At 37.2% G+C, this 22,134-nt stretch overlaps 7 protein-coding genes across 7 annotated transcripts; 1 reads left to right on the plus strand and 6 right to left on the minus strand.

The window, feature by feature from the left end:
- Positions 1-286: 286 nt before the first annotated feature.
- Positions 287-1,520, minus strand: PHYBLDRAFT_189578 (hypothetical protein). The gene is made up of 4 exons (XM_018439679.1): positions 1,509-1,520; positions 1,107-1,402; positions 989-1,049; positions 287-910 (listed from the first exon to the last, which is right to left on the minus strand). Exons 2-4 carry the CDS (start codon positions 1,326-1,328, stop codon positions 483-485), a joined length of 711 nt encoding a protein of 236 aa, XP_018283447.1. The 5' UTR covers positions 1,329-1,402; positions 1,509-1,520; the 3' UTR covers positions 287-482.
- Positions 1,521-2,408: 888 nt separating this feature from the next.
- On the plus strand, positions 2,409-3,556 carry PHYBLDRAFT_153492 (hypothetical protein; the record flags this gene model as incomplete). Its single annotated transcript, XM_018433166.1, has 2 exons — positions 2,409-2,448; positions 3,378-3,556. The coding sequence occupies 2 exons, from the start codon at positions 2,409-2,411 to the stop codon at positions 3,554-3,556; spliced, it is 219 nt and encodes a 72-aa protein (XP_018283448.1).
- Positions 3,557-6,390: 2,834 nt separating this feature from the next.
- PHYBLDRAFT_128975 (hypothetical protein) lies at positions 6,391-7,720 on the minus strand. The gene is made up of 4 exons (XM_018429253.1): positions 7,567-7,720; positions 6,881-7,423; positions 6,685-6,776; positions 6,391-6,627 (listed from the first exon to the last, which is right to left on the minus strand). Exons 2-4 carry the CDS (start codon positions 7,011-7,013, stop codon positions 6,505-6,507), a joined length of 348 nt encoding a protein of 115 aa, XP_018283449.1. The 5' UTR covers positions 7,014-7,423; positions 7,567-7,720; the 3' UTR covers positions 6,391-6,504.
- Positions 7,721-8,299: 579 nt separating this feature from the next.
- On the minus strand, positions 8,300-10,539 carry PHYBLDRAFT_120119 (glycoside hydrolase family 37 protein; the record flags this gene model as incomplete). The annotated part of the gene is made up of 6 exons (XM_018428727.1): positions 8,300-8,415; positions 8,479-8,888; positions 8,966-9,650; positions 9,704-9,810; positions 9,892-10,232; positions 10,354-10,539. 6 exons carry the CDS (start codon positions 10,537-10,539, stop codon positions 8,300-8,302), a joined length of 1,845 nt encoding a protein of 614 aa, XP_018283450.1.
- A 4,252-nt stretch (positions 10,540-14,791) lies between these two features.
- PHYBLDRAFT_156821 (hypothetical protein) lies at positions 14,792-16,395 on the minus strand (the record flags this gene model as incomplete). Its single annotated transcript, XM_018433519.1, has 10 exons — positions 14,792-14,872; positions 14,936-14,991; positions 15,050-15,102; positions 15,177-15,324; positions 15,389-15,456; positions 15,524-15,611; positions 15,670-15,777; positions 15,837-15,875; positions 15,996-16,107; positions 16,165-16,395. 10 exons carry the CDS (start codon positions 16,393-16,395, stop codon positions 14,792-14,794), a joined length of 984 nt encoding a protein of 327 aa, XP_018283451.1.
- A 38-nt stretch (positions 16,396-16,433) lies between these two features.
- On the minus strand, positions 16,434-17,308 carry PHYBLDRAFT_160839 (hypothetical protein). The gene is made up of 3 exons (XM_018434268.1): positions 17,141-17,308; positions 16,969-17,078; positions 16,434-16,889 (listed from the first exon to the last, which is right to left on the minus strand). Exons 1-3 carry the CDS (start codon positions 17,222-17,224, stop codon positions 16,697-16,699), a joined length of 387 nt encoding a protein of 128 aa, XP_018283452.1. The 5' UTR covers positions 17,225-17,308; the 3' UTR covers positions 16,434-16,696.
- A 292-nt stretch (positions 17,309-17,600) lies between these two features.
- PHYBLDRAFT_128978 (hypothetical protein) lies at positions 17,601-20,988 on the minus strand (the record flags this gene model as incomplete). Its single annotated transcript, XM_018429254.1, has 10 exons — positions 20,635-20,988; positions 20,509-20,562; positions 20,320-20,435; positions 20,115-20,253; positions 19,612-20,051; positions 19,123-19,548; positions 18,988-19,050; positions 18,758-18,927; positions 18,551-18,695; positions 17,601-18,493 (listed from the first exon to the last, which is right to left on the minus strand). Coding segments are annotated over exons 1-10 (2,772 nt in total), but the record flags the coding sequence as incomplete, so codon positions are not given.
- Positions 20,989-22,134: the final 1,146 nt, after the last annotated feature.

Consider the following 22,134-nt stretch of genomic DNA (forward strand, 5'->3'; position numbering starts at 1 on the left):
AATAAGAAACAGCTCGTACAGTAACTATTGTTTTCATTGCAAGTTATTCATTTTCTCGATAAAGTCAAGCTTTAAATATAAGAATTTGAATAAAGAAGTTGTAGTATTACGTACGTGCGTAAGATATGCCATCATCTATTTTATTTTTACTTCATATTTTTAGCTGTGCAGATGTCAGAATCCTGTATCTTAAGACTGAATATCAAAGGAACACATAATAGAATCCACTAATATATCACACATTGGATAAGATTGGAATACAATTTCAATATACTGTGCGTATTTTAGAAATCACATATTCTATATATTATTTGTACACCCTAGTAATATAAACGCCTAATTAACAATTACAAAATCGATTGGTCCTGATTCTGCAAGTGCCAAAAGACCTTACTAATAATTCATTTAATGAAAAGCTACAAGGGGGTACCAAATGCAAAACAATAAACATCACCTTAGTTCAGTCCTACATATTATATCGATCATCTCTCGGATGCATTAAACAGCCCAGATATAAATGCATATCCCACAAGGATTATAAGAGGTAAGAGTTGTATAAGAGAAGTCCACCAAGGATATGTCGTTTGCTGTGCAAATGTTTGTGTTGTACGTCCTCCAGCTCCACCACCCGTGTAAAATGTTTGTGTACGGAATCCTGGTCCCACAAAGGTTGCACTACTGAAGCCAGGTCCACCAAAGCTTTCCCCAAAGCCACCATTAAAGAATGTATTGAAAAGATCTTCTGGTGATATTTCTTCTCCCATTCCCCCCCGTTGAAATCCTCGCGCATTACTAAATGCAGAAGCAAAGCTAGCTCCAGCATTGCCTCTCTGTTCAGGATCACCTCCAGATGAGTCATGGATGGCTTTCTTCCGAGGATCAGACAAAACTGTAAATGCCTTTGAAATTACTATTTGGAATTAAAGTATATTAGCATACAATTATACAAAAACCAAAACCAGAGCAAAACCACTACTCCCCAACCCACACTTGAAAGCTTCGTCTGCGCCAGGAGCGCTGTTCTTGTCTGGATGAAATTGCAATGCAAGCTATAATTAACCACAACGTTAGCCAAGCCTAATGTGTGCCTTTCCTTTTCGACATACCTTACGATAAGACTTTTTGATCTCTATCTCGGTACAATCTCTTTTTAACCTCAAAACCTTGTAATAGTCCGTCCCACATGCCAGTATTTCTTTCACTGCCATTGCTTGTTCAGGTGTATATTTGTTGTCAGATGATGTCTTCACTGATTGGGATCCTGCTCTAGGTCTTTGTCGTGTCCCAGAGGTTGATGATTCATTTATTACTGTTGCTGGCTCCGCCATCTTGATTTCTTGGAGAAAGTCTTTGGCTTAATCAGAAGGAAACAGGCCAAGTGATTTCTTTGTCAGGCTTAGCGCTGCAGGAATTTTGCCATTGTAATACTCTGTCTTAGCAATCGAGAGGCAGGAAAATGCTTCTTTTTATTTTGTATCCATACGCTAGATTGATGTATTCTAATATACCTTTTACTTGAGAGTTGGAGAAAGAAGAATGGACGTTTTCATGTGTTATTGTGTCGCCTATAAGAAAACTCTATGCAATCAGCTGTTTTTGATTGGCTACAGTGGAACGGGCGTCCAAGAGAATGTGAAGTTCGGGGGAGGGAGTTTTTTTTTGTGAGATTTGATCTTCATTATTTTTGGTTGAATTTCATATTTTCTTACTAGATATTTTCACACCTCAACAATTAGACACAATGAATTGATCTAGATATATATATATAAGTTTAAACTATCGGTTTCGGTTCAGATATATCGATGTTTATAGCGATATATTTATTGGCAACTCGAATGATCACGTAAGAAAAACATGTCTATTTCGATGAGAAAATACATTATAATATAGGCATACGGCATGAGAGACAAGTGGTGATTCATACCGTGATATTTTAGTATACAATGTATTTTCGCCGTTGTAAGTAGAACATAATGTAAAAAGAAATGCTATTATTAGTACTTTTGGATGAATTATTGGCACCATGCTTTCATGGGGTTTCTTCAGCCATGCTCCAATAACTAACCACAGTCTCTTAAGAGTAACTTTCATTTTTCCAATTTGTTATTCAATTATTTGAGTATTACGGTCCTAAACGAAGATAATTCGCCAAGAAATATCTTTTTGTAAAAGTACTATCCCAAACTCAACCTATGAAAGAATGGGCGAGAGAGGGCTTGATAAACCGTTATAATATATGCTGTCAAAACGGATAATCTATTCAAAGTTTATACCCTTCTCAGTGTACTATGACATAAAGATATACATACCATTATGTTTGTACATAAAGTAAGCTATTAAGCATTTTTCAACGGTGTAAGTATAAGATAAATGTGTTACATTTGTTAATAACCATTGCTTTTTAAATGATGCCTCCGAATATAGTGGTTATAAAGCTCATCCACACCGGTAAAAATATATCTCAGATTATTATAGAAAGTGTTAGTGATCTTATTTACTATAATTTGTTTGGACACACTAAAAATTTCAAAGAATCAAACGACTCTACCTAGCTAGTCTTTTTTAATTACAAATTGAATCGAGAAGAGGGTCATGTCTTTGATGGAATAGGTGCGCCACAATGTAAAATCCCTAGAAAACTCCAGAAGAAGATGTCTTTATCTAACGGAAGATATGATATTATGAGTACTGTATTTTTAACTTTTATGCATCTGAACTAACTTGAACTATTTTTTGGAACTTTTTAGTCTTTTTAGACGAAATTTAGACACATTTTAGGCAATTGATTATAAGTAGTTATTGAAATATTTAGAAACCCCAACCTTTTAAGAAATAAAGAAGTTTAGGGTACTAAATTTTCAACTAGAGATCGAGATTATTCTCGAAAACAATTAGACAAATGAGATATAATTTTCAGACGCTACAACGGCTCTTAGATAGTCCAGATTGGTTTTTTTATACATGTCCCTTTTTTATTGGACAAATAATATCAGCGTCTAAAGTTTCTTTTAATAATACATAGCAGTTAACCCTGGAAGTCAAAATAGAAAGAGTAACAAGAATTTAATATCAATGTTATGTAAGCACTACAGAGACAATAAAGAACCGTTGGAATACGACTATACTGCGAACAATAAAAAAAAGGAGAGGGAAGGAAGACAACTCCACTGATAACATGGTGTGAAGAGAGCATGGGAAGAAATAGTAAGCATATTAGTGAATAGCGGCAGAAAATACAACAAGAAAAAAAAAGGAAGAACATAAGATACAGTAGAAGGAAGCGGAAGGAAAAGAGATACCATTAGATGAAAGATATAGGCAAGTATAAGATTAACAATCAAGGGTAATACATACATAGTATATTGATACATCTTTAGAGGCCCAATTACCGTGTTACTTCTTATTAGTGGGAGAAGGTATTGGCAACCGAAAACAAATTAGCAATATTCCATCTAAATTGCCTATCATTGCTTTTGGTACTGGCTTGAAAGGCGAAAATCCTGTCAAGTTTGAAGGTTACCGTAAAGGATCTGTAGTGTTCTTTACCGAAAAATGAAGAATAGATAAAGTGGCGAAGAGCTTCCTGTGGCCGCTGTCAGCGATCTTTGGACCTCAAAGGTAAACCCAGTAAGCTTAACACATTTTTAAAGCTCGGTTAATAATGCTTTATTTCTTTGTTCTAAAGATTTACCACTTTTGTAACCAAAACAGCCGCATGGATGCTTTAATTGATTTTACGAGCATCCTCGCTTGCTAAAGTTGCGGAACGGTATGGAATAGAAATATGAATGCTTCCAAAAATATTTAACAGATTGTAGAAGCTTAACATATCCTTCATCGATCGCTTCCTTTCTCTCGAGATGAACAGCTTTTTCTCAACCATTAATATCGGCGTATTGAACATGGTTTTCTTCAAAGATATTTAGATTTTTACAGGTAAACTGTTCTTCAATTTTTTTTTAAAAAGATAACAGTGATTTCTCTCAATCTTATTTTATTTTTGTCTAAAGCCGAATTCTCATTGGTCTAAAAAGCCCTTATTTTCTTCAATTTTAAGTAGAAACATTGTATTAAACTACTCAGAAAATCGCTATTTTTTTGCCACCTTTGCATTGTTTCTTTGATGACAGCCTTACACTGGGAGTTTATGTCTCCTGCCAACATTTCCAAAAATTATAAAGGTATATGACACCACTTATCATGAAGGACTGCTTCTAATTAATCAATGTTTTGGTTTTTTTTTAATATCTATTGATTTCAATGCGCCTTTCCAAATAATCGCAAACGTGTTTAACTGAATTGAGATGCAAGCTTTGCGTAAAGTGAAAAAAAAAACACAAAGAAAAATAGGAATAAAGAAAGAATAATAAAGAAAAACTTGGAAGTTATAGTAGTAAACAAAAAGCACGAATATATTCAAAGTAAGTTCAGGAAACATAGAAGTGGTTCCTATATTAACCTTAGCATTTCGTTAAAAGATCCAACATATACCGGAAGCCAGAGCAATTCTAGCACCATGTAAAATAGGGAGACTATTTTCTAGTTCGGATCTGAACAGTATGTCCGTAGGAGGAGACGTGGGGTTTACCTTATACTCTAAATTTTATGTAGCACCAATAGGGAGTAGGCTAAGAAAAAGGGTCTCAAACCATTCTAATAAATTCAGTTCTCTTCCCTTGTTTTGTTGTAAAGGGTATCTTGATAGATCCCTGAGCGAGAATATAGAGATAAGAGTGACACTTTGTTAAGACTTTAGTGGACAGTTCTGACCGATAACCTGGAGACTATCCCTTTAACATACAACCCATCCGTGTGAAAAATATACATAATATGGTATAAGAAGCTCTCCACCAGCTACGACCCAGTGTGCTTCATCATCCCTTACTCACGCGAAGCCACGGCTATCTATTTCTTTTTCCGTTTTTGAGCCGAGCTTCCCACATTCATCCCTCTTGAACTCCTTGATACGTCCGCTTTGCCCAATATTATACTTCTAAGTACAAATTACCCATAATATCTTTTGGTAACGGAATATTTGGAAAGGATTCTGTCAAGGTTAATCTCATAACTGGGGTTACAGAGATATTTTGGCATAAGTTTAAATCCAAACAAAAATCCGATGATTTATTACTTTCTATTGTAGACGAATGTCATACTTCAGAGGTAATGTCCTGATCTGTTTTTATTTTACAATTATATATTTAACACTTTTACTTATAGATATGCACTTCATGTAGCAAAATGTGTCTTACTGCAGCAATCACTGTTTTACATAATGTTTTCGCTTGCATAAGTTGTGGAATCGTATGGCAACGTGATGTCAATGCTTTAAAGAACATCAAGATTTCTAAAGATGTAATCAAAAATCACGGGCGCCAAAAAGCGTTTTCTCGAAATCAGTAACTTTTGTTGCCGCCTTTACTAAACATCCTCTTGAGCATGGATTATTTTTTATGAAGATTTAGATGTTTACAGGTAAAAATAAATAAAAATAAAGTGAACAATAATCTCTTCTCATTTGTTTCAAAACTTAATTTCTTTCTGCCTGAATTTTATTTTCGTTTTGTTCAAAAAAGGTGAACAAATTTTCTGAAAATCAATTTTGATTCGTTAAAGAAAAAAAGCTAACAGCGTCTGCATTTAAAGTATAAGCACTGTATTCTAAGACCGAAAACAAAAACCATCCACACCACCAGTGTGTCAATCTAAAAATTAAAATTTCGTACATTGAATGAGATGGGCAATATAACCGCTGAGGATGCTCTAAGTACTTTGAATTATATGGTCTGGATCCCTTCCCCCTTTTTTTGTGAAGTTGTTTCCGCAGAATGATACTGATGAACAGAAATTTGAAGCTGAAATTATAAGTATATCAGTCAATCGGTAAAGAATATCAAGGACCCGTTGTGGAGATAAAGCCTTTAAGAGTCATGCCTATAAAATATTTAAAGGCCTTGTGTATTATCGAGAACTTTATTAACAGTAAATCAATGCGTTTGTCCTATTTTTTTTTGGTTTGGTTTGGTTTGGTTTAAATAGCCTTAATATACTACATGTTATTAATGTTAATGTTAATATTATTTACTAGTGTTAAAAAATTACGCCCTATGATTTTTGCGAATATTTCGTTTCTTTTCATTTCAATTAATCATTAATTCAAGGTAGAAATTAAATATAGACGAAGGATGTGTTGCATATTTTCAGTCAACGAGACACTACTTCATGCGATATACTGATACGCATTGACATTTCTCATATTTGCAAACCCGAGTATGTTCCATGCAAAGAATAAAGCTAATGAACAACACAAAAATAAAAACCCTTTTTCAAGGTGTCTACTATAAATCTATGCAAGCATACATACTCTCTTTGTTTGGGTGGTAGGTCCTCCATTTATTCCCAAGATATTTACAATAGTCTAACTGATAGAAGAGAGAGAAAAAAGAGCGACAATAAAGAGATGAGAATGTAAAAAAAAAGATAATGACCCTTCGATGGCAGTGTTTACTTGTTGCGGACGTATTTTCCGACTACAACAGCGTGGTCTCTCTCATAGGGTTCCAGAGTAAGCTGTTCCTGGGGCTTAACTCTCTCCTCCTGGAGCTTCTTAACTTCACGAGCGAATACCTATTAAATTAAATTAATTAAATTGAACACGAGCTGAATATGCCCAATTCGACTTACAGTGGCAGCATCGACAGTAGAGTCGATACAGGATGCCTTGATAGAGATGACAATGTGGCCATCGTTCTTCAAGAAGTGATGGGCGTTCAAGGCTATTTTTTTTTGTTTTAAAAAATTAAACAATTATTAAACTTACTCGAACACACAAACACACACACACATATATATATATATATATATTCGACTCGTTACTTACTGATAATACGGGCCTGATCGGGCTGAGCAACATCAGCAAAGATGACATCGACCATGGGTACCAACATACGGTACTTGTGGGGGTGGCGAGCATCTTCAATGATAGGAACAACGTTGGTACGCTTCTTAGCCATGTTGATAAGATCACGGCCGGAGCGGTGAGAGAATTCAACAGCGTAGACAGCACCTTGAGGACCAACGACATCAGCAACGTGAGAGACGGAAGTACCAGAGGCAGCGCCAAGGTAAAGGACCTTCTTTCCTGGGGCAATGTGAAGATGGTCAATACCACCGAGAACGGCAGCAGCAATCTTAGATCTGAAAGGATTCCACACACGGTACTCGATCTTGGTACCCTCGGCACCTTCTACTGAAATACGCTTCTCGCCATAAACTGACTCGCCGGGAACAAGGTTCTTAGTGACCAAAAGATCTTCCTTGCCACGGGCAACAAAGATACCCTCGTGTCTGTGAGGTTCAATGATAACCTTGGCACCACCACGGGCACCACCGGAAGCACCACCGCGTCCACCACGGGCACCACCTTTGAATAGAAATTAAAAGAAAAATTAATTATGAGATCAATTGAGTAAATACAGCATTGTTTATATAAAATAAAGTAAAATAAAATAAAAAACTTACCACGGCCTCCACGAGGAGCACCACGGCCACCACCGAAACCGCCACGGCCACCGCCACGGCCTCCACGATCGCCACCGAAACCGCCACGGCCACCACCGAAGCCACCACGGCCTCCACCACGGCCTCCACCGAAGCCACCACGGCCTCCGCGATCGCCACCGAAACCGCCACGGCCTCCACCACGGCCTCCACCACGGCCTCCGCGATCACCACCGAAACCGCCACGTCCACCTCCGCGTCCACCTTCGTATCCCATAGTTGTCGTTTAGGGTTTGTTGAGTATAAAAGTTGTGATGAGATCTCAACGAAACTGTCGAGAACTGGGTTTTGTTGGGCTGTCAAGAAAGAAGGGAGAATGAAGCTGAAAAAAAAATTCGAAATTTGAGTGAGAGGTCACGCAGAGGCTTTTTTTTTCACATCTTTCATTTCAATCGAAAGTCACTTGTGACGCTCTCTTGACATAAAAGAGCGGCAAATCAACTGTTAAATAAAAAGGTACAGTGTAAAGCTTGCGCCAATAAAACTGCCAAATCAGAAACACAATGCGATCTAGTGGATTAATTTCTCGAACTTTTTGTTTAACAAGTTTTGAAAAACAAGGTTTCTATTCACCATTCGTTTGTTTCAGAAAAGTAAAAAATATATGTATATAAAGCGATTCCGATAACCAGTATAATGCAATTTCAGTATGAAGTAGATTTTATAAGCTCGTATTATAAGATAATAAAAAATAGTATATATATATATATATGTGTGTGTATGAAAATAATATCATAGATTAAGATAAATTATAAGTAACAGAAGATTCACAATCTGGAGCTGTCATGTTTGGAAACAACTCAAACAACCACATAGTTACACCGTTTGTCCAACCAAACCCAATTTGAACAGTATCTAAATGTTAAATAGTCAGTAAGATAATTATAAAGAAATTGGATTTCATTTCTTTGGGCTTACATTCACCACCAGAACCGGCGCCTCCGATGTTTGTCACATCGAATTTCTCAAACATGTGTCCATCATCTGTTGCACCTGGATACTTGCTCAACAAGCCAGGTATTTTTCCTCCAGTTTTATACCAAGAGCAGAACGCGGTTGCAACGTTACGTTCGGCCAGAGTATACATCATAGGAAGGATAGTATCATCTTTGTGATTCTGCTTATTCAACAAATTATCAACGTTCAACATGGCTTGCATTGTTATGTATTGAAGAGGAGGCCAACCGTTGGGCCAATCCCACTGCATTGTGGTGTTAAAGAGCGATGTAGTTAGAATACCCGGGTATTTCGACAATGCGTCTCGGACTTGATCAAACACATGGGTCAAGTGTTTAGGAGACTTAACGCGTTCTGGAATTGCATTTAACCTTATATATTTACATCAAATAATTAAAAGAAGAGCTTGTCAATATATTTGTGTACTTTAGAGTTGAGAATGTCATACCAGAAGGGATACATGCTTGCAGGGGAAAACTCAATGGCTTGTGTTTTGCTGGTTAAGTTGTAATCACAAAACATGTGCTCTTCATCATTCCACAGAATTTTCTCCATAGCGTCAAGTCGTTTGTTTGCTTGTTTCTTGTAGTAATTTGCTCTCTTTGCCGATCGAGAGGACCGCCCTCCATATTTAGTATGCCACTCTGCCAAATTGCTCTCCATGCTCCACAAGAGAGCGTTAAGGTCAACGGGGACAATATTGCGGGTATTCAGCGTGCGAAGGATAGCATAGCCATTTTTATCTCCAACCTCAGGGATTCTATTCTTAGACCATCTAGATGAATAATCCCAGCCCGACTCTGCACCAGCAGCAAGATCAGAAAAAAGGTCAATCACTTGGGTTGTTGTAAAATTTGTGCCATCGTAGGCTGTTTTATAGTCCTCGGCATACGACTCTGGTCTTGGAGAAGTATTTTCGACGTTGTATCTGTTCAATTGATATCTCTTTCCAGACACAGAATCCGCAATGCTTACGGTTGTATTGCCAATCCAAAATGTGTACTCCTTGTCCAAAGTAGGGAGAGCCTTCTTTACAAATGAATCGTCACCTGTTGTCTCGTAGTAAGCCCGCACCATCTCGACCAAAAATGGAGGCTGAGATCTATTGAGATAATATATGCGGGCTCCATTTGCTGTAAAAGAATACACATTAGTCAAACGCTTAAGAAGAAGAATATAAACTTACGGATGAAACCATACTCTTGGATAAAGTCCAAGAAATTCTCGATCATGCCTTTGGCCAGTTCATTTTGGTTACTCAGTAATAGACCCTTAATGACAAAGAAACTATCCCTGTTAACAAAATACAAACATTAGAGTTTGTATTTTTGTGTAGTTGCATATTTGGAAATGATTATTAAGGCTGGACTTTACCAGTAATAAAACTCTCGGAATCGACCACCGGGTACAACAAAAGGCAATTTAGCTGGCAAGGTGCTGGAAACACAACCATCGCACAAGCCAGCTGTATTAAATTCAAATATCAAATCTCCCCATGCTTGGTGCAGATATTCAATCCAATTCTTATATTCATCGTCTTGGATTTCGTTCACCCATGGAAGAGGCTTCGGGATGGTCATATTGAGCTTATTCAAATCACTTCCAGCCGACAAAAAATTTTCGTTAACAAACACTCGCAATTCATCTTTAGTGGCATTGGAACCGCCAATACTATCGAATATAGACAGAACTTTGTCAACAGGCTTTGAAGTGGGCTATACAATGGGATAAATAAATGCACAATCAAATAAAAAAATTAGGAAAAAATAATGTAAATATATGTGTGTATGTATCATATTACTTGAATAAACAAAAACTGTAATTTACCATGTCAACAAAGGTCTTTGAATCCGGAAAAAGTTCAGCGAGTTGAACTGCTCTCAAGAGAGGGCCTTCACAATAGATGGGAGAGTCGCATGAAGGGAACCCTTTGGTATTTGATTGCTGATGACTAGTAGCAGCGTTAGTTACAGCAATACCGAGCTGTAGCAAAGCAACACCAGAGATAAAAGAGAGTCTCATGTACACAAAGAGTTGAAGGTGGAATGAAGTAAAGAGGCTCAAGATGCGCAATAAACCCTTGGACAAATAAATGAGAATTTATAGAGAACAAAAGGGCCGAGAAACATGCCTTCCTGTCTCACTTTCCTTTGCTTATGTTTTGAGTCGGAAAGTACAAGCCTAGACAGTTTCTGGATTGGAGGTAATCGTGAGTAAAATTAAGTAAAGTGCAGGGGTTGTATATCATACAGATTACGCATGGTATTAGTTTGCTGACCTTGCAGAAAACCGGATTTTCCGGTGCCGGTGGGACTATAAAAATAATTATGAGTTCTTGGACAAATGGATTGCTTGAAGTTTGTTATATTTTCTTTTACTTCACAGAGATTAGTGTATTAAGTTACACATTGACGTGTCAAGTAGACGAAAATCGAGCTAACGATATTGATGAAACGCGTAGTAATTAATGATTACACATTGTTTTAAGCAAAATATAATAATTAAATCGTAGCTTGGAGTCTTCTTGACGCTAAAATAGATCGACAGTGGTGAGGTATCAGTGAATTTTGTCAAAATCTCATATTATGGTGCTTAAAGTAGTATTGGGTTGGAGTGAATATGCAATTGATCCTTTCACGCTCTTTTCGCCAATATACTAAAGCTATATATATGACGGTTAGATATCCGATGGGATTATTTGGATTTGAAGAATCATATCTTATTAAAGTGCAACTATCAGTTTGCTTTCTAGAGTATACATGATGTCATATGTTATTTTCCCGTAATTTACTGCTAAGAGGTACAGCCGATCAAGAGGATGTACTCCATAGGCGCAAAATGAATTCAAATTCGCACGAAATGACCCTTGCAGTGCTGACAGCGCCAGTTGACGGGTTTTTAAAATTGAGGACGGAAAAATATCACTACAATAAGCGGCTTTTAATTTTCCAATAGACGGCATTTTTCTTTTTCCAAAGACGGGTCGTAATTTAAACCATCATTCTGGGTTTTGCGACTGATTTCACTCCCTAATTTATTTTTTTGCGCTTTGGTGTTGACTTTTTTGTATTTATTGGACAGCTACTCTTTGATGTGTATTGAACCCGTATAATAACAGGTTTTCTAACCTAGTTTGAGCTAAATCCTTATTTACCCATAAAACACAATCCGACATAAGGTCTGCTTCTGCAGCAATCAAAAGGAGAATTGTATTAAAGTGTAAATTTAAGGTGCAAGATTGGGTCATTAACTGATTAAAAACGACAATTCACATAGCCTGAGCAACCTTAATTAGTATTTTGTAAAGCTAAAAACACCTATGGATTAGATTTTTTTTTCACTTTTCTTTTTAAGTAATATTGTATTTGAAGTTTTTAATAATACATATAAATACAGCATGTAATATCTATGGTTTTGTGCCTATGGCTAAAGTATAATACTTTTTTTCGATTTTTTTTATATCATCTAAGGGAAGCAAATCAATCCTTGTCATTCCACACCTATAAGTATCATGAATTGTGCATTTAAGAATATAAAATATTTGGCGAGAAGGAGTAACATCGCTATATGGACGAGATGTCGAATGTAAAAGTCATTTTTTGTACTGACGATATCTTGAAAGGCTATAGTTATCCTTATATATGTTAGAAGGTCCAAAGTATTTGTAACAAATTAACAAATTATTAAAGTATTTATACCAATATTTCAGCGAGAGTATATCTGTAAAGCGCGTGTTTATAATCTATAGCTTAATCATTGCAATAAATGAATGAATGAATGAATAGAGTGGACTTACATGTATTGAAATGAAAAGATATTTTATTGAATTAAACTATCACCGTCATCCAAAATTGCCTACTGAGTAATGTCTGAACAAATAGAGTCTGACAAATATAATATTAAGTGTCTTTGTAGATTGGACCTTCTGGATCATAAGATAGACCAGTTCGCAAAAGCAATATTTCCAATAGAAATTATGGAAGTGTATCTATACATAGAGACATATGGCTCACTAAGTTGAAAAGCAGGTTGTCTAAATATGGATCAAAAAATTATAACTTCAAATCCTTTATAAATAACAGGTCTTATGGCTAAAAGATTGCAATACATACTTACTTGAGAGTAATTTGCTTTTTTGGTACTTATTTCTCTTAGTCTTGTTAAGAAACTTGGTATACCTATAGTATTCCTACCAAAGTTTGCACTAATAGTTCCTCCAACTACTTAATGGTTCTGGGTTAACACGGTCTCAGGTACACATAATACTATTTAAAGGATTTTCAGAATTTTTTTATTAGAGTGTAAGGACTGCAATTAATCTAAATCATTTATCTCAAAGCTCTTATACTATTTTACTATTGCTGCATTATGAGGTATATTTTTTTTCTTGGGTCAGATAATAATATTCAACTTCCACACAAATACTTCTGTAAGGTATCCTTACACATTTACCAAGATTTACTGCATATTTTTATGCATTAAAGCTGGAATCAAGAAAAAACATATACTAATATCTCCTGACTAAAAATATTCCAAAACTTTAATAAAATCCTATCTTTCTTACATATTATGAGAGAAACGGTTGTACTCTCCTAATAGCTTTTTTTTTGCCCCATCTATCTTATACTCTTCCGAGGTAGCCTCGCACATTTTCTTTACTCAACCACCAAATACAGGCCCCTTTCTTCCAAGTTCCCAAGTCCTCGGAGCAGTATTACGTGCTGTACAACGGGCGTACTGGACTTTAATCTTTGACATGTACTTTTAGTTTCTTAAAGTTATATCGGCTGCACATGATATACTTCATACCAGTCTTGACCAAGTGCACTTCATTTAATTTTACTTTACTATTCCCCTTTTCTCTTTATCCCCTCTAGTTTTATATTTGTATTTAATCTCACATCTCATACACTGTATATATTCATAATTATATATGTGTATTTGGATATAACCAATTCATTCTGAAAGTTTTCTTTTAAGAAAAAAAATTCTAACACAATAATACTGCTTATAATTCGGTTTTTTTTGGTTTTGTTAAATACTTTTTCGCTTTATCCACACCAACTGTTTTCTAAAATAATAATAATAATACATATTATGAAAGAGAAAGAGAGAGTTCCACGGCAGTACTTCTTGTTTCTTTTTTTCTGTTGGAATAAATCCAATTGTTCTTCTCAAAACATTCCCAATGACAGCCATGATAATAATAATATTCTTATCACAATTATATATATATATATAATTGTATATAATTCTAACTATAATGTATATTTATATTTTCAAATCACTTGGAAGTATCCATAGTAATTTGTTGGCTTGTTTTCTCAAAATGAACACATAATAGGCGCACTAAAAGAAAAATGCTGGGATAATAAGAATAGACTGTTACAGTCTATTTTGTTTTCCTTTCACCAATGTTTCGAACGTTTATCCATCACATTTTTCCCTTTGTTGAGTGGGATCTAGCTGTCAAAATGCAAACTAAATAACTTAATCACACATTCTGAATCTCAAATAAAACCTAAAAACGTGATGATCGTAAAAAAACCAAAACCAAAAGTTAAATTAAATCGTATGGCTTTTGAAAAATGTGATGTAGTTTAAACTAAAAATTGAGTTGCTTGGAAAATTAAAACCCGTCAATTGTAAGGTTAACTCCCGCCTTTTCATTTTAATTTCAGTTTTCCTTTATTAGCACTATTTTGTACCTGTGAACTTTGGTTGTTTCCCAAGCACAATTGGTTTTTTTTTTCATTTAAGTAAAAAGCATAAAAATCGTACAAACATAGTAATGAATAGGTCACAAAGAGGTACATCCAAATTTGACCCTAGTATAAGCCCAACTGTGGCCACAACTGAAACTGTGGGGCCGGAAGAATTTTAACAAAGGAGAATATGCGAGGAGTATGCAACCTTTTACTATTGACATGACAGCTACATGTTTCAAATAGTAACTGTCAAATTTCGCCGGCAAATTTCCGTCGAGGTTTATAGACCCACAAGAGTCTAACAGCTGCCATACCAATCTAACTGCAGGCTAAATCTCAACGTGTTATTATAAAGCTTCTTTGAAATAAAAATATCACAATATATCATTCAAAGGTGTGTCCGACAAGACCACTCTAGACCACGGGACATAATATTCCCAATGCTCAGATAATGCACACTAAGCTCCCATTGAAAGCCCCTGTTTGTTTCATAGAATACGATATATATATATATAATTGATTACTTGTATTTAATTCATCATCATGTATTCTATTTGTTTCTATTGTTAAAGTACGTCTTTCAAAGACGCATTAGCAGATCCTCGCTTTTTGGGTTTGGGAGTATCAGGAGAGGGCTTCCATCCGATCTACAGATGAAAAAATTAACAACTCAACTCTATGGAAAAGTTTAAACATAATAATAATGTTACCATATAAATGATCTGAAAGGTTGCTGGGATTGATCCGTCTGGGTTTCCGTGAAGCTCTGTACAAACATGTTCAGTATACTGTATGTGAATCGATTCAACACAATATTGCTTTACCTTTATAAATAGATGCCGCTGCCAAGAGAGTATCTCTCTGTAGCAGAGGACGGCTATGCAAATATATAAAACAGATAATGCCATTAATGAGTGCTGACACATTTATTAATCACCTTATATTCCTTACCGAGACAAAACCGCATTACTCTCACCCATAGATCTAAGATCCTGCATCAGTTCAAAGGCTGATGGATAGTTCACCTGAATCTCATCAACATCAACGGTTGTCAATGTAAATCCTGCTCTTGTGAGAAGTCGAGAGATATCGCTAGAGTCTACCTCAAATGTATCAATGTCACTTTCCAATAACTCACAGTAGCTAGTTACTATAATTATTACCTGTCATCGGGGACACACGGGGGGACACACCACTCTCTCGTTCTGTCTCTGCCAGTTGCAAAGAAGTTCTAAGGAGGAGCGTAGTATACAATATCAGCTGTTAATATCAAGAGAAAGTAATACTCATAAACTTACCTCAGCTCAAACAATGTATCTCCTCCAAACATAGCACCAATAAACACACCATCAGGTTTCAACGCCTTTCTGATTTGAATAAGAGCACCTACAACGATAAGTGAATAATTGCAACAGAAATGTCATACTTCACTAACTAAACCTACCAGGTAAATCATTAACCCAGTTGAGAGAGAGACTACTCAACACAGCTTCAAGACTGTCCTCTTTAAATGGCAAATGTTCTTCATCCACCACATGTCGTTCGATTTCAACTTGTAATTTGTCATATTAAACTTAAATTTCTTTTATTGAATTATTTACAAATCCTTACTACTACAGGGCTGGTCTGCGTCTCTAAGTAATGCCTTTTCTGATGTATATAAATATAAACAAATACACATAGAAGCGTGTCAGTGCTTAGTTATCTTTTGTATATATATATAATCCATGCACAAAGCTTTAAAGATTTCTTCATTTCTCTCTCTCTTACCTGATAAATCACACATGATCAGTTTCTTGACCATTGTTGGATCGAGATGTTTAACAATATGTCCACATCCAGATCCCAAATCAACAACTTGACTAAAATTGCGTTTAATGTCCTAATCATATGCAAGCAATATGGTTTAAAAGGTAACTGGGCTGTCGGAATATGTTACCAATAGTCTATCAGCCACGCGAGCAGCCACTTCGTCCTTGATGTAGTCAACTTCGCGACTGGACTCCACTGAAATTGCGGCTCGGTCTTTTTGCATTTGCTTTACATGGCGATCAAACACCTGAAATGCAGGTGCACCAGGAGGTACAGTAGCATAGGCGCGAATGACATGAGGTTTAACCAGTTTTGAAATTGAAAGATTAAATCGAGTACTTCTGATTGTATGAATCATTAGGCGCAATTAAATAATAGTTGTGACAGTAATAATGATATGCAAAAAGGGATCTTGATTGTATTGTTATTGTTTTCTTAATGCGCGCATACTTTTTGCGATAGGGTCTTGGAAGTTATGAGAGGGAGAGGTGACTGTCATCTCTGACAGTAGAAAGGAGATAGGGAAAGGGCTGGTGGTGAGGTAAAGGGTGAGTAGCGATGGTGTGGAAATAGAATTAAAAAAAAAACAAAAGAAAAACAGAGGTAAATATATATATATAGGAATAAATGACATAGAAAGATGTTAGACATGGAAACGCTTATTCGCTGGGTGAAAACACAAGAGAAAGTAGTGGTTCAGGATCGATGTGTTTAAGCTTGTACGCAGACCGGAAGCCGGCCTGGACTTCCTTTCTCTTGTGAATTTGCTTCTCCTTCTTCACTTTCCGCAGCATCAATTCATCGATGTCTTTATCACCGAACATCTCAATGTTTGCATCTGGTACCCAACCCCTGAAGATAACAAAATCCAATTTTAGCTAACCTAAAAACGCGTCCATACAATACAATACTTCTTCTTATTTTCTCTTACCAAACTTCTGTTCTAATAACATCAATAAAATGAACAAGATTGTTGTGGTTTCGGCGGTGTTTGACTCTCAGGACATGTGGCGGGATATTATTTTGTGTTTTATCCACAATCTACCCACCCAAACATTTAATAAAACAGACTTCTTTACAAACTTATATTTATGAAACTATACCTTTGCCGGATGAGATGGGTATCCAGGAACCCGCGCCCATACAATATCTCCTGGCTTCAATACTGGCCTTATCCTATTACCCATTATGTCTGCTACAGTCTTTTCCCGACGCGAGACCTTTTTTGGTCGCTTTATTTCCTCATCTGTCTCATTACCACCATCATCAGCATCATCATCAACCACGTATATCCATCCGCGCGCTCCAGGATGTTTGGGATCTTCTTTGAAAACCGGCTTCTGATTCCCTGCCATACTGGATGGCCAAACCAACCGACGTGCTTCTGCTGTACTTCGTTTGGATAACTCTTCTTCGGTAGGTATTACCAACCCCTTGGTACCCATACTTCTCGTAAGCCGGCGCGGCTCCATTTTGTTAGAATCATCCTGGACTTCTGTATTAATTTCCTCAGGAGAACGACGATCTTGGATTTCCAGATGAGAAGATGACGATGATATTTCCAATACATGCAATTCATCTGATACGTGCGTTTCTTCTGAAAGGCATGACGAGGCTTCAACACTTGATAATCCTTTTTTCTCGCTTGTTTTTAACAGCTTCGGTTCTACAACATCAACACCTTCCAAGACATCGTGATCCTTTTCTGTAATGATCTGTGCTCTATCTGTCGATTGATGCTCTTCTGGCGGAGATTCTTCTGAAAGATGAGCATCTTCAGATAAAGATGATGCTTCTGAGATTAATAGGCCTTCCGACAAAGGTGATTCTTCCGATACTTGAGAAACGTCCGCAGAGGATGACTCTGGCTTCCGTAGATCTTCTACTACTTCTACTACTTCTAACAGAGGTGATCCATCTGTATTCGGAATATCCCTAGTTTCTTTGACTACTTGAATTTTTTGGATTTCTTGGGCTACCTGAGCTACCGAAATTGTATGGTTTTCATGAACACTTTCAATTGATTCTATTATCTGGGTTTCCTTGGCTTCCTGAGCTTCCTGAGCTTCCTGAGCTTCCTGAGCTTCCTGAGCTTCTTGACCTGCATTGATAGGGTCAACGACGACCTGCTTTTCTTCTTTTTGCCTGGCCAAGTCTTCGGCTAGTTCAGCTTCTTTCTTAACCTTTGCTTCATTCGCTATTCTTTCGTCTTCAAGCTTTTCAGCAGCAATCTCTTCTGGTGTTGGAGGCTCGGTGTATTTATAAGTGAAAATTTCAGGATCAATAGGTATATCCAAGATTCCAGTTTCTTTTGTAAGTTTAAGCCCATTGTAATCAACTCTAGCTTGTTCCATAAGCTCTTTAGCCAATTTTTCGAGTTTTTGGGCTATTTTGAAATACATCGTATCAGGCTTGTTGTATGTCATACTGTTCTTCCATATTAGCTTGATGTCACCCTTTAGGAAAATACTAGTGTTAAGCCATTTTCGTTATACGCGTGGCTAATTACCTACCTCGAATTGATCTAAGCTGATGTACTTGTGTGCAGACAATCGTTCTCGGATATCAAAGAAAGACATCGGGGTTTTGATAATATCATTATAATCTGGAGCGACTTCAGCTGTTACCGGATAATGAAACAGATCTTTCTTGTCAAGTCTAAACCAAAAATACATGTTTAATTAAACTTGTGTATTTCTTTGTTGGAAAATCCAACTTACTCCATTAGCTGTACCAATATAGGCTTGATAATATATTCGACAGGAAACAGTATCGTCTCAATGTAAGCTTTCTGTTTACGCATTCGTTCCAATTTCTGCTTCTCTCTTTTACGCACTTGTTCAGATAACATTCGAAGCTTCTCTAAATCACCACGTAGCTTTTGGGTAGCCTAATCGAATATGATTATTTAGTACTTTAGAGTAAAAATAATAGTAATAGACAATCTTACTTTGTTCCGACGAGCCTTCTCAACCTCAGTTTGTTTATGTTGAGAGAAAGAGGCTGTCCAAGGCTATACCAGAATTATTTGTCAGTTGTCATACTAAAAAAATATATAATTCTTTAATTTTTTTTCATTATTTACCTCTAGATGAAGGCGCTTCAATAGAGGTGCTCCTCTCCTTGATTCTCGCTTTAAAGACCAATAGCGACATATGCTTGTAATCAATTGGGGCTTTTTCCGAAGATGGCTTGCCTGTTTGACACACCTCAACTCCTCCAATTTAGATATGATTGATTCAGGTGCTATAGGTGCTCCAGCTGAATAATGATGTTGATGAGCACGTGCTGCCTTTGAGCTTGGTAAAAGCTGTGCTACCGTATTCCCCCCGCTATTCAAACGTGGGTCGCCATTTTCATCTTGTGTAAATCGCTTTCGTTTCTTATTATTTTCATTCGTAGATTCTGTTTCTTCTTCTGACGGAAGGCTAGATGAAATATTCAAAAGTCGTTCGTCTTCTAAATCTTCATCCACATGGCGTCTTCGTGGTATTCGCCTCTGACTTCCTTTCTTAAGCCGTGCATCACCATCATAAAACGATTGAGCTGCTAGTAAGTTTCGATCAACATCTACTTCTTCACGGTAGTCTCGAGGTGTGTGCCGATCACAGAATGCCTTTAATACCACTCCATCACAATGTAAGCTGTGTGATTTCATACGCATGCATAATCTTGCCCAGCGTGCACAAGTGACGTGAAAAGCTACAAAGCACTGCTTATGGTCACACTGGATACATGCACCTTCTCGCCTGCGGCATATATAGCACGTCAACTTCCATCGACTCCTCGGAACCTTATCGATATTATCGATCGGCTCCATATACACACTGTTACTCAGTCCCACCTCTGGGATCCAAATGGCACACAATAAATGTCCCCATTTGTTGGTATTGGTTTGTTTAAATGCACCTCCTTCGTTTGGACAAAAGATACACGAAACAGGATTTTCCGGTGATACCATACACTTACGGCACAACCATTGGCCTTCTGGTATATATGGAATTCCATAGCAATCTGTATACACCATTTTGAATAAGTCTTTTCGGATTTAAGCCAGTCCATCATTTGTTTCTTTACCTTGATGAACTGCAAGATTACAACCATCACAAAATACAATCGCATTACTGTTCTCACACTCGCCATCGTCGCATATAGCACATGTAGAGTCTTCAGGAAGAGTAGGTTCATCACTGGTTTGTTTTGGCAACGTTTTGATCTGCCAGGTAGTCCATCAGTTCATTTTATTAAAATTACTAGGCGACACACCAGCACGGTCACTCACCAAATCAAACCATTCTTTCTCGAGCTGGTCTACAATGCTCTCAAAGAGATCCCCTGAGACCTCACCAAGATTCTCGCTATTTCTCTCTGTATTCAGCAATTGAAGCCATGCCTCGTCTAAGAGCACCTTTTTACATTAAAGTAACCGTTGTACATATTGTACATTTTTCTTAGCTTCACTATGAGTTACCTTGCTCGTCCATATCATACTCCACTGTTTCAAATAACTCTCCTTCAGACGGCTCTATCCAGATTATATCAGTTTATTATTTTTTAATGATTTCGGTCACCCAAAATATGCTTCTATCAATTTTACCAGTGTAGCGAATATAATGTCTCTCTGGTCGACGGAACCCTCCAATCTCTCCGTCTTCATCTTCAACCTCGTCTTCATCTTCGAGCTGATCGTCTTTTTTGTCCTCTACAATCTTACTGAATAGTGGTTTTGGAAGCATGCCTAAGTTGACACCCAATTGCTCATCTATCCGTTTTCGATCCTGTGTCACTAAACCTTGAAGTTCAACAGAGTTTCGTGGTGGCTGTGACGAATTACAAATCGATGTGGTATCCAATTCCCTTTCCAAAGACTCAACCCTCTCTTCAAACTTGGGCTCACCCAGTTCTCCGGTCTCAATTTCTTCCATTGGCTCATCAGTAATATTAATAAGAGATGATTCGCTTTGGTGTTCGAACATGTCATGTGCATTGCTCTTTGGCGTAACTAGTTTGTAGGCTTCCACCTTCGGCTCTCTATCACGTGATACAGCCACTGAAAAAGAATCTTCTGAGGATGGAAGTGCGTGTGAAGGCCATGGAGTGAGACATGGAGAGAGAGGGGTATCTTTGAAGTGTATGGGAAGGGCGTCTTTAATGTTAAGGTCAGGAAAGAGGTCTTTGTAGGATCGCTCTTCCCTGGGATTTACAGAATGTGTGGTGTGTGTGATTTGGTGGATGCCCGGAAGGTCGTTTGGTGTGGTCTCGAGAATGGGATGTTCCATCATCACCGAGGTTTTCCGCGGACGACCGCGTCGGATTCCTCCTTTACGTCCTCGTGTCTTGTGTGTCATATAGCAATTCAGGGCTGATAATCAGTCGAATTGACAATTAAAAGCAAGACAACACTAGGAATCGTTTTACGAATATGCGGTGACCAAGACTGTCGACCCTGTTTGAGGTAAAAGGAGACGCAGCTTGGTGTATCGCCCTTTTTATTTTATTTTATTTTATTTTTTTATTTTTTATTTTTTCTTACAGTGTCAAGCTTGTGGACCACAGCTAACCGCACCTCACTCTGGACCACACAGCTAATTGCATCGTACTCATGCACCGCTTGTGACGTAGATAGCTCTATGTGACGTAGGTATGGGCCGTGCACTGGTTTTTAAGCACTATGTGCAGTCTGAAGGATGTCAAGAAAACTGGCCTTAATTATCAGGACACGATACTTCTTTATGGGTCACGGTTTTTTTTAGTTACCGGCTTTGTTGTACTGTCAAGCCGGACTTTTTTTTCTCTATTGCAACTTTTAGTCCGGCCTCTTACAAATTATATCTGGTAGCAGGATTTTAAAGTAAAAATGGGACCATCTCAGTCCATTCTTTTTTGTATGGTTTTTTGGACTACTTTTGAAAACATGGACTTTATGGATTTTTCTGTGATTAAATGACTCTAGCTTTTGCCTTTTTCTTCTTCTTTCAAGTTAGAGATTTTCAGAAATATTCATGCTAGATCATCCCAAGTCTGGGGCAATTTCAACCACAAGAACTCGTGTATGAAGTTCTACTGTTGAGCAAGATCATGGATCAGCTCTTCTTCA

Source organism: Phycomyces blakesleeanus (genome assembly GCF_001638985.1).
Source record: "Phycomyces blakesleeanus NRRL 1555(-) unplaced genomic scaffold PHYBLscaffold_45, whole genome shotgun sequence".
NCBI lineage: Eukaryota > Fungi > Mucoromycota > Mucoromycetes > Mucorales > Phycomycetaceae > Phycomyces > Phycomyces blakesleeanus.

What these genes read in the sequence shown, in the direction of transcription:
- PHYBLDRAFT_160839 (XM_018434268.1), bottom strand. Translation starts at nt 17,224, where the DNA reads ATGGGTAATAGGATAAGGCCAGTATTGAAGCCAGGAGATATTGTATGG. An exon ending in ACCCATCTCATCCGGCAAAG is followed by an intron (nt 17,079 to 17,140) that starts GTATAGTTTCAT and finishes TTGGGTGGGTAG; the next exon opens with ATTGTGGATAAAACACAAAA. An exon ending in GTTATTAGAACAGAAGTTTG is followed by an intron (nt 16,890 to 16,968) that starts GTAAGAGAAAAT and finishes TGTTATCTTCAG; the next exon opens with GGGTTGGGTACCAGATGCAA.
- PHYBLDRAFT_189578 (XM_018439679.1), bottom strand. Translation starts at nt 1,328, where the DNA reads ATGGCGGAGCCAGCAACAGTAATAAATGAATCATCAACCTCTGGGACA. An exon ending in TCAAAAAGTCTTATCGTAAG is followed by an intron (nt 1,050 to 1,106) that starts GTATGTCGAAAA and finishes GGTTAATTATAG; the next exon opens with CTTGCATTGCAATTTCATCC. An exon ending in CGCAGACGAAGCTTTCAAGT is followed by an intron (nt 911 to 988) that starts GTGGGTTGGGGA and finishes AATTCCAAATAG; the next exon opens with TAATTTCAAAGGCATTTACA.
- PHYBLDRAFT_128975 (XM_018429253.1), bottom strand. Translation starts at nt 7,013, where the DNA reads ATGGCTAAGAAGCGTACCAACGTTGTTCCTATCATTGAAGATGCTCGC. An exon ending in CGATCAGGCCCGTATTATCA is followed by an intron (nt 6,777 to 6,880) that starts GTAAGTAACGAG and finishes AAAAAAAAATAG; the next exon opens with CCTTGAACGCCCATCACTTC. An exon ending in CTACTGTCGATGCTGCCACT is followed by an intron (nt 6,628 to 6,684) that starts GTAAGTCGAATT and finishes TTAATTTAATAG; the next exon opens with GTATTCGCTCGTGAAGTTAA.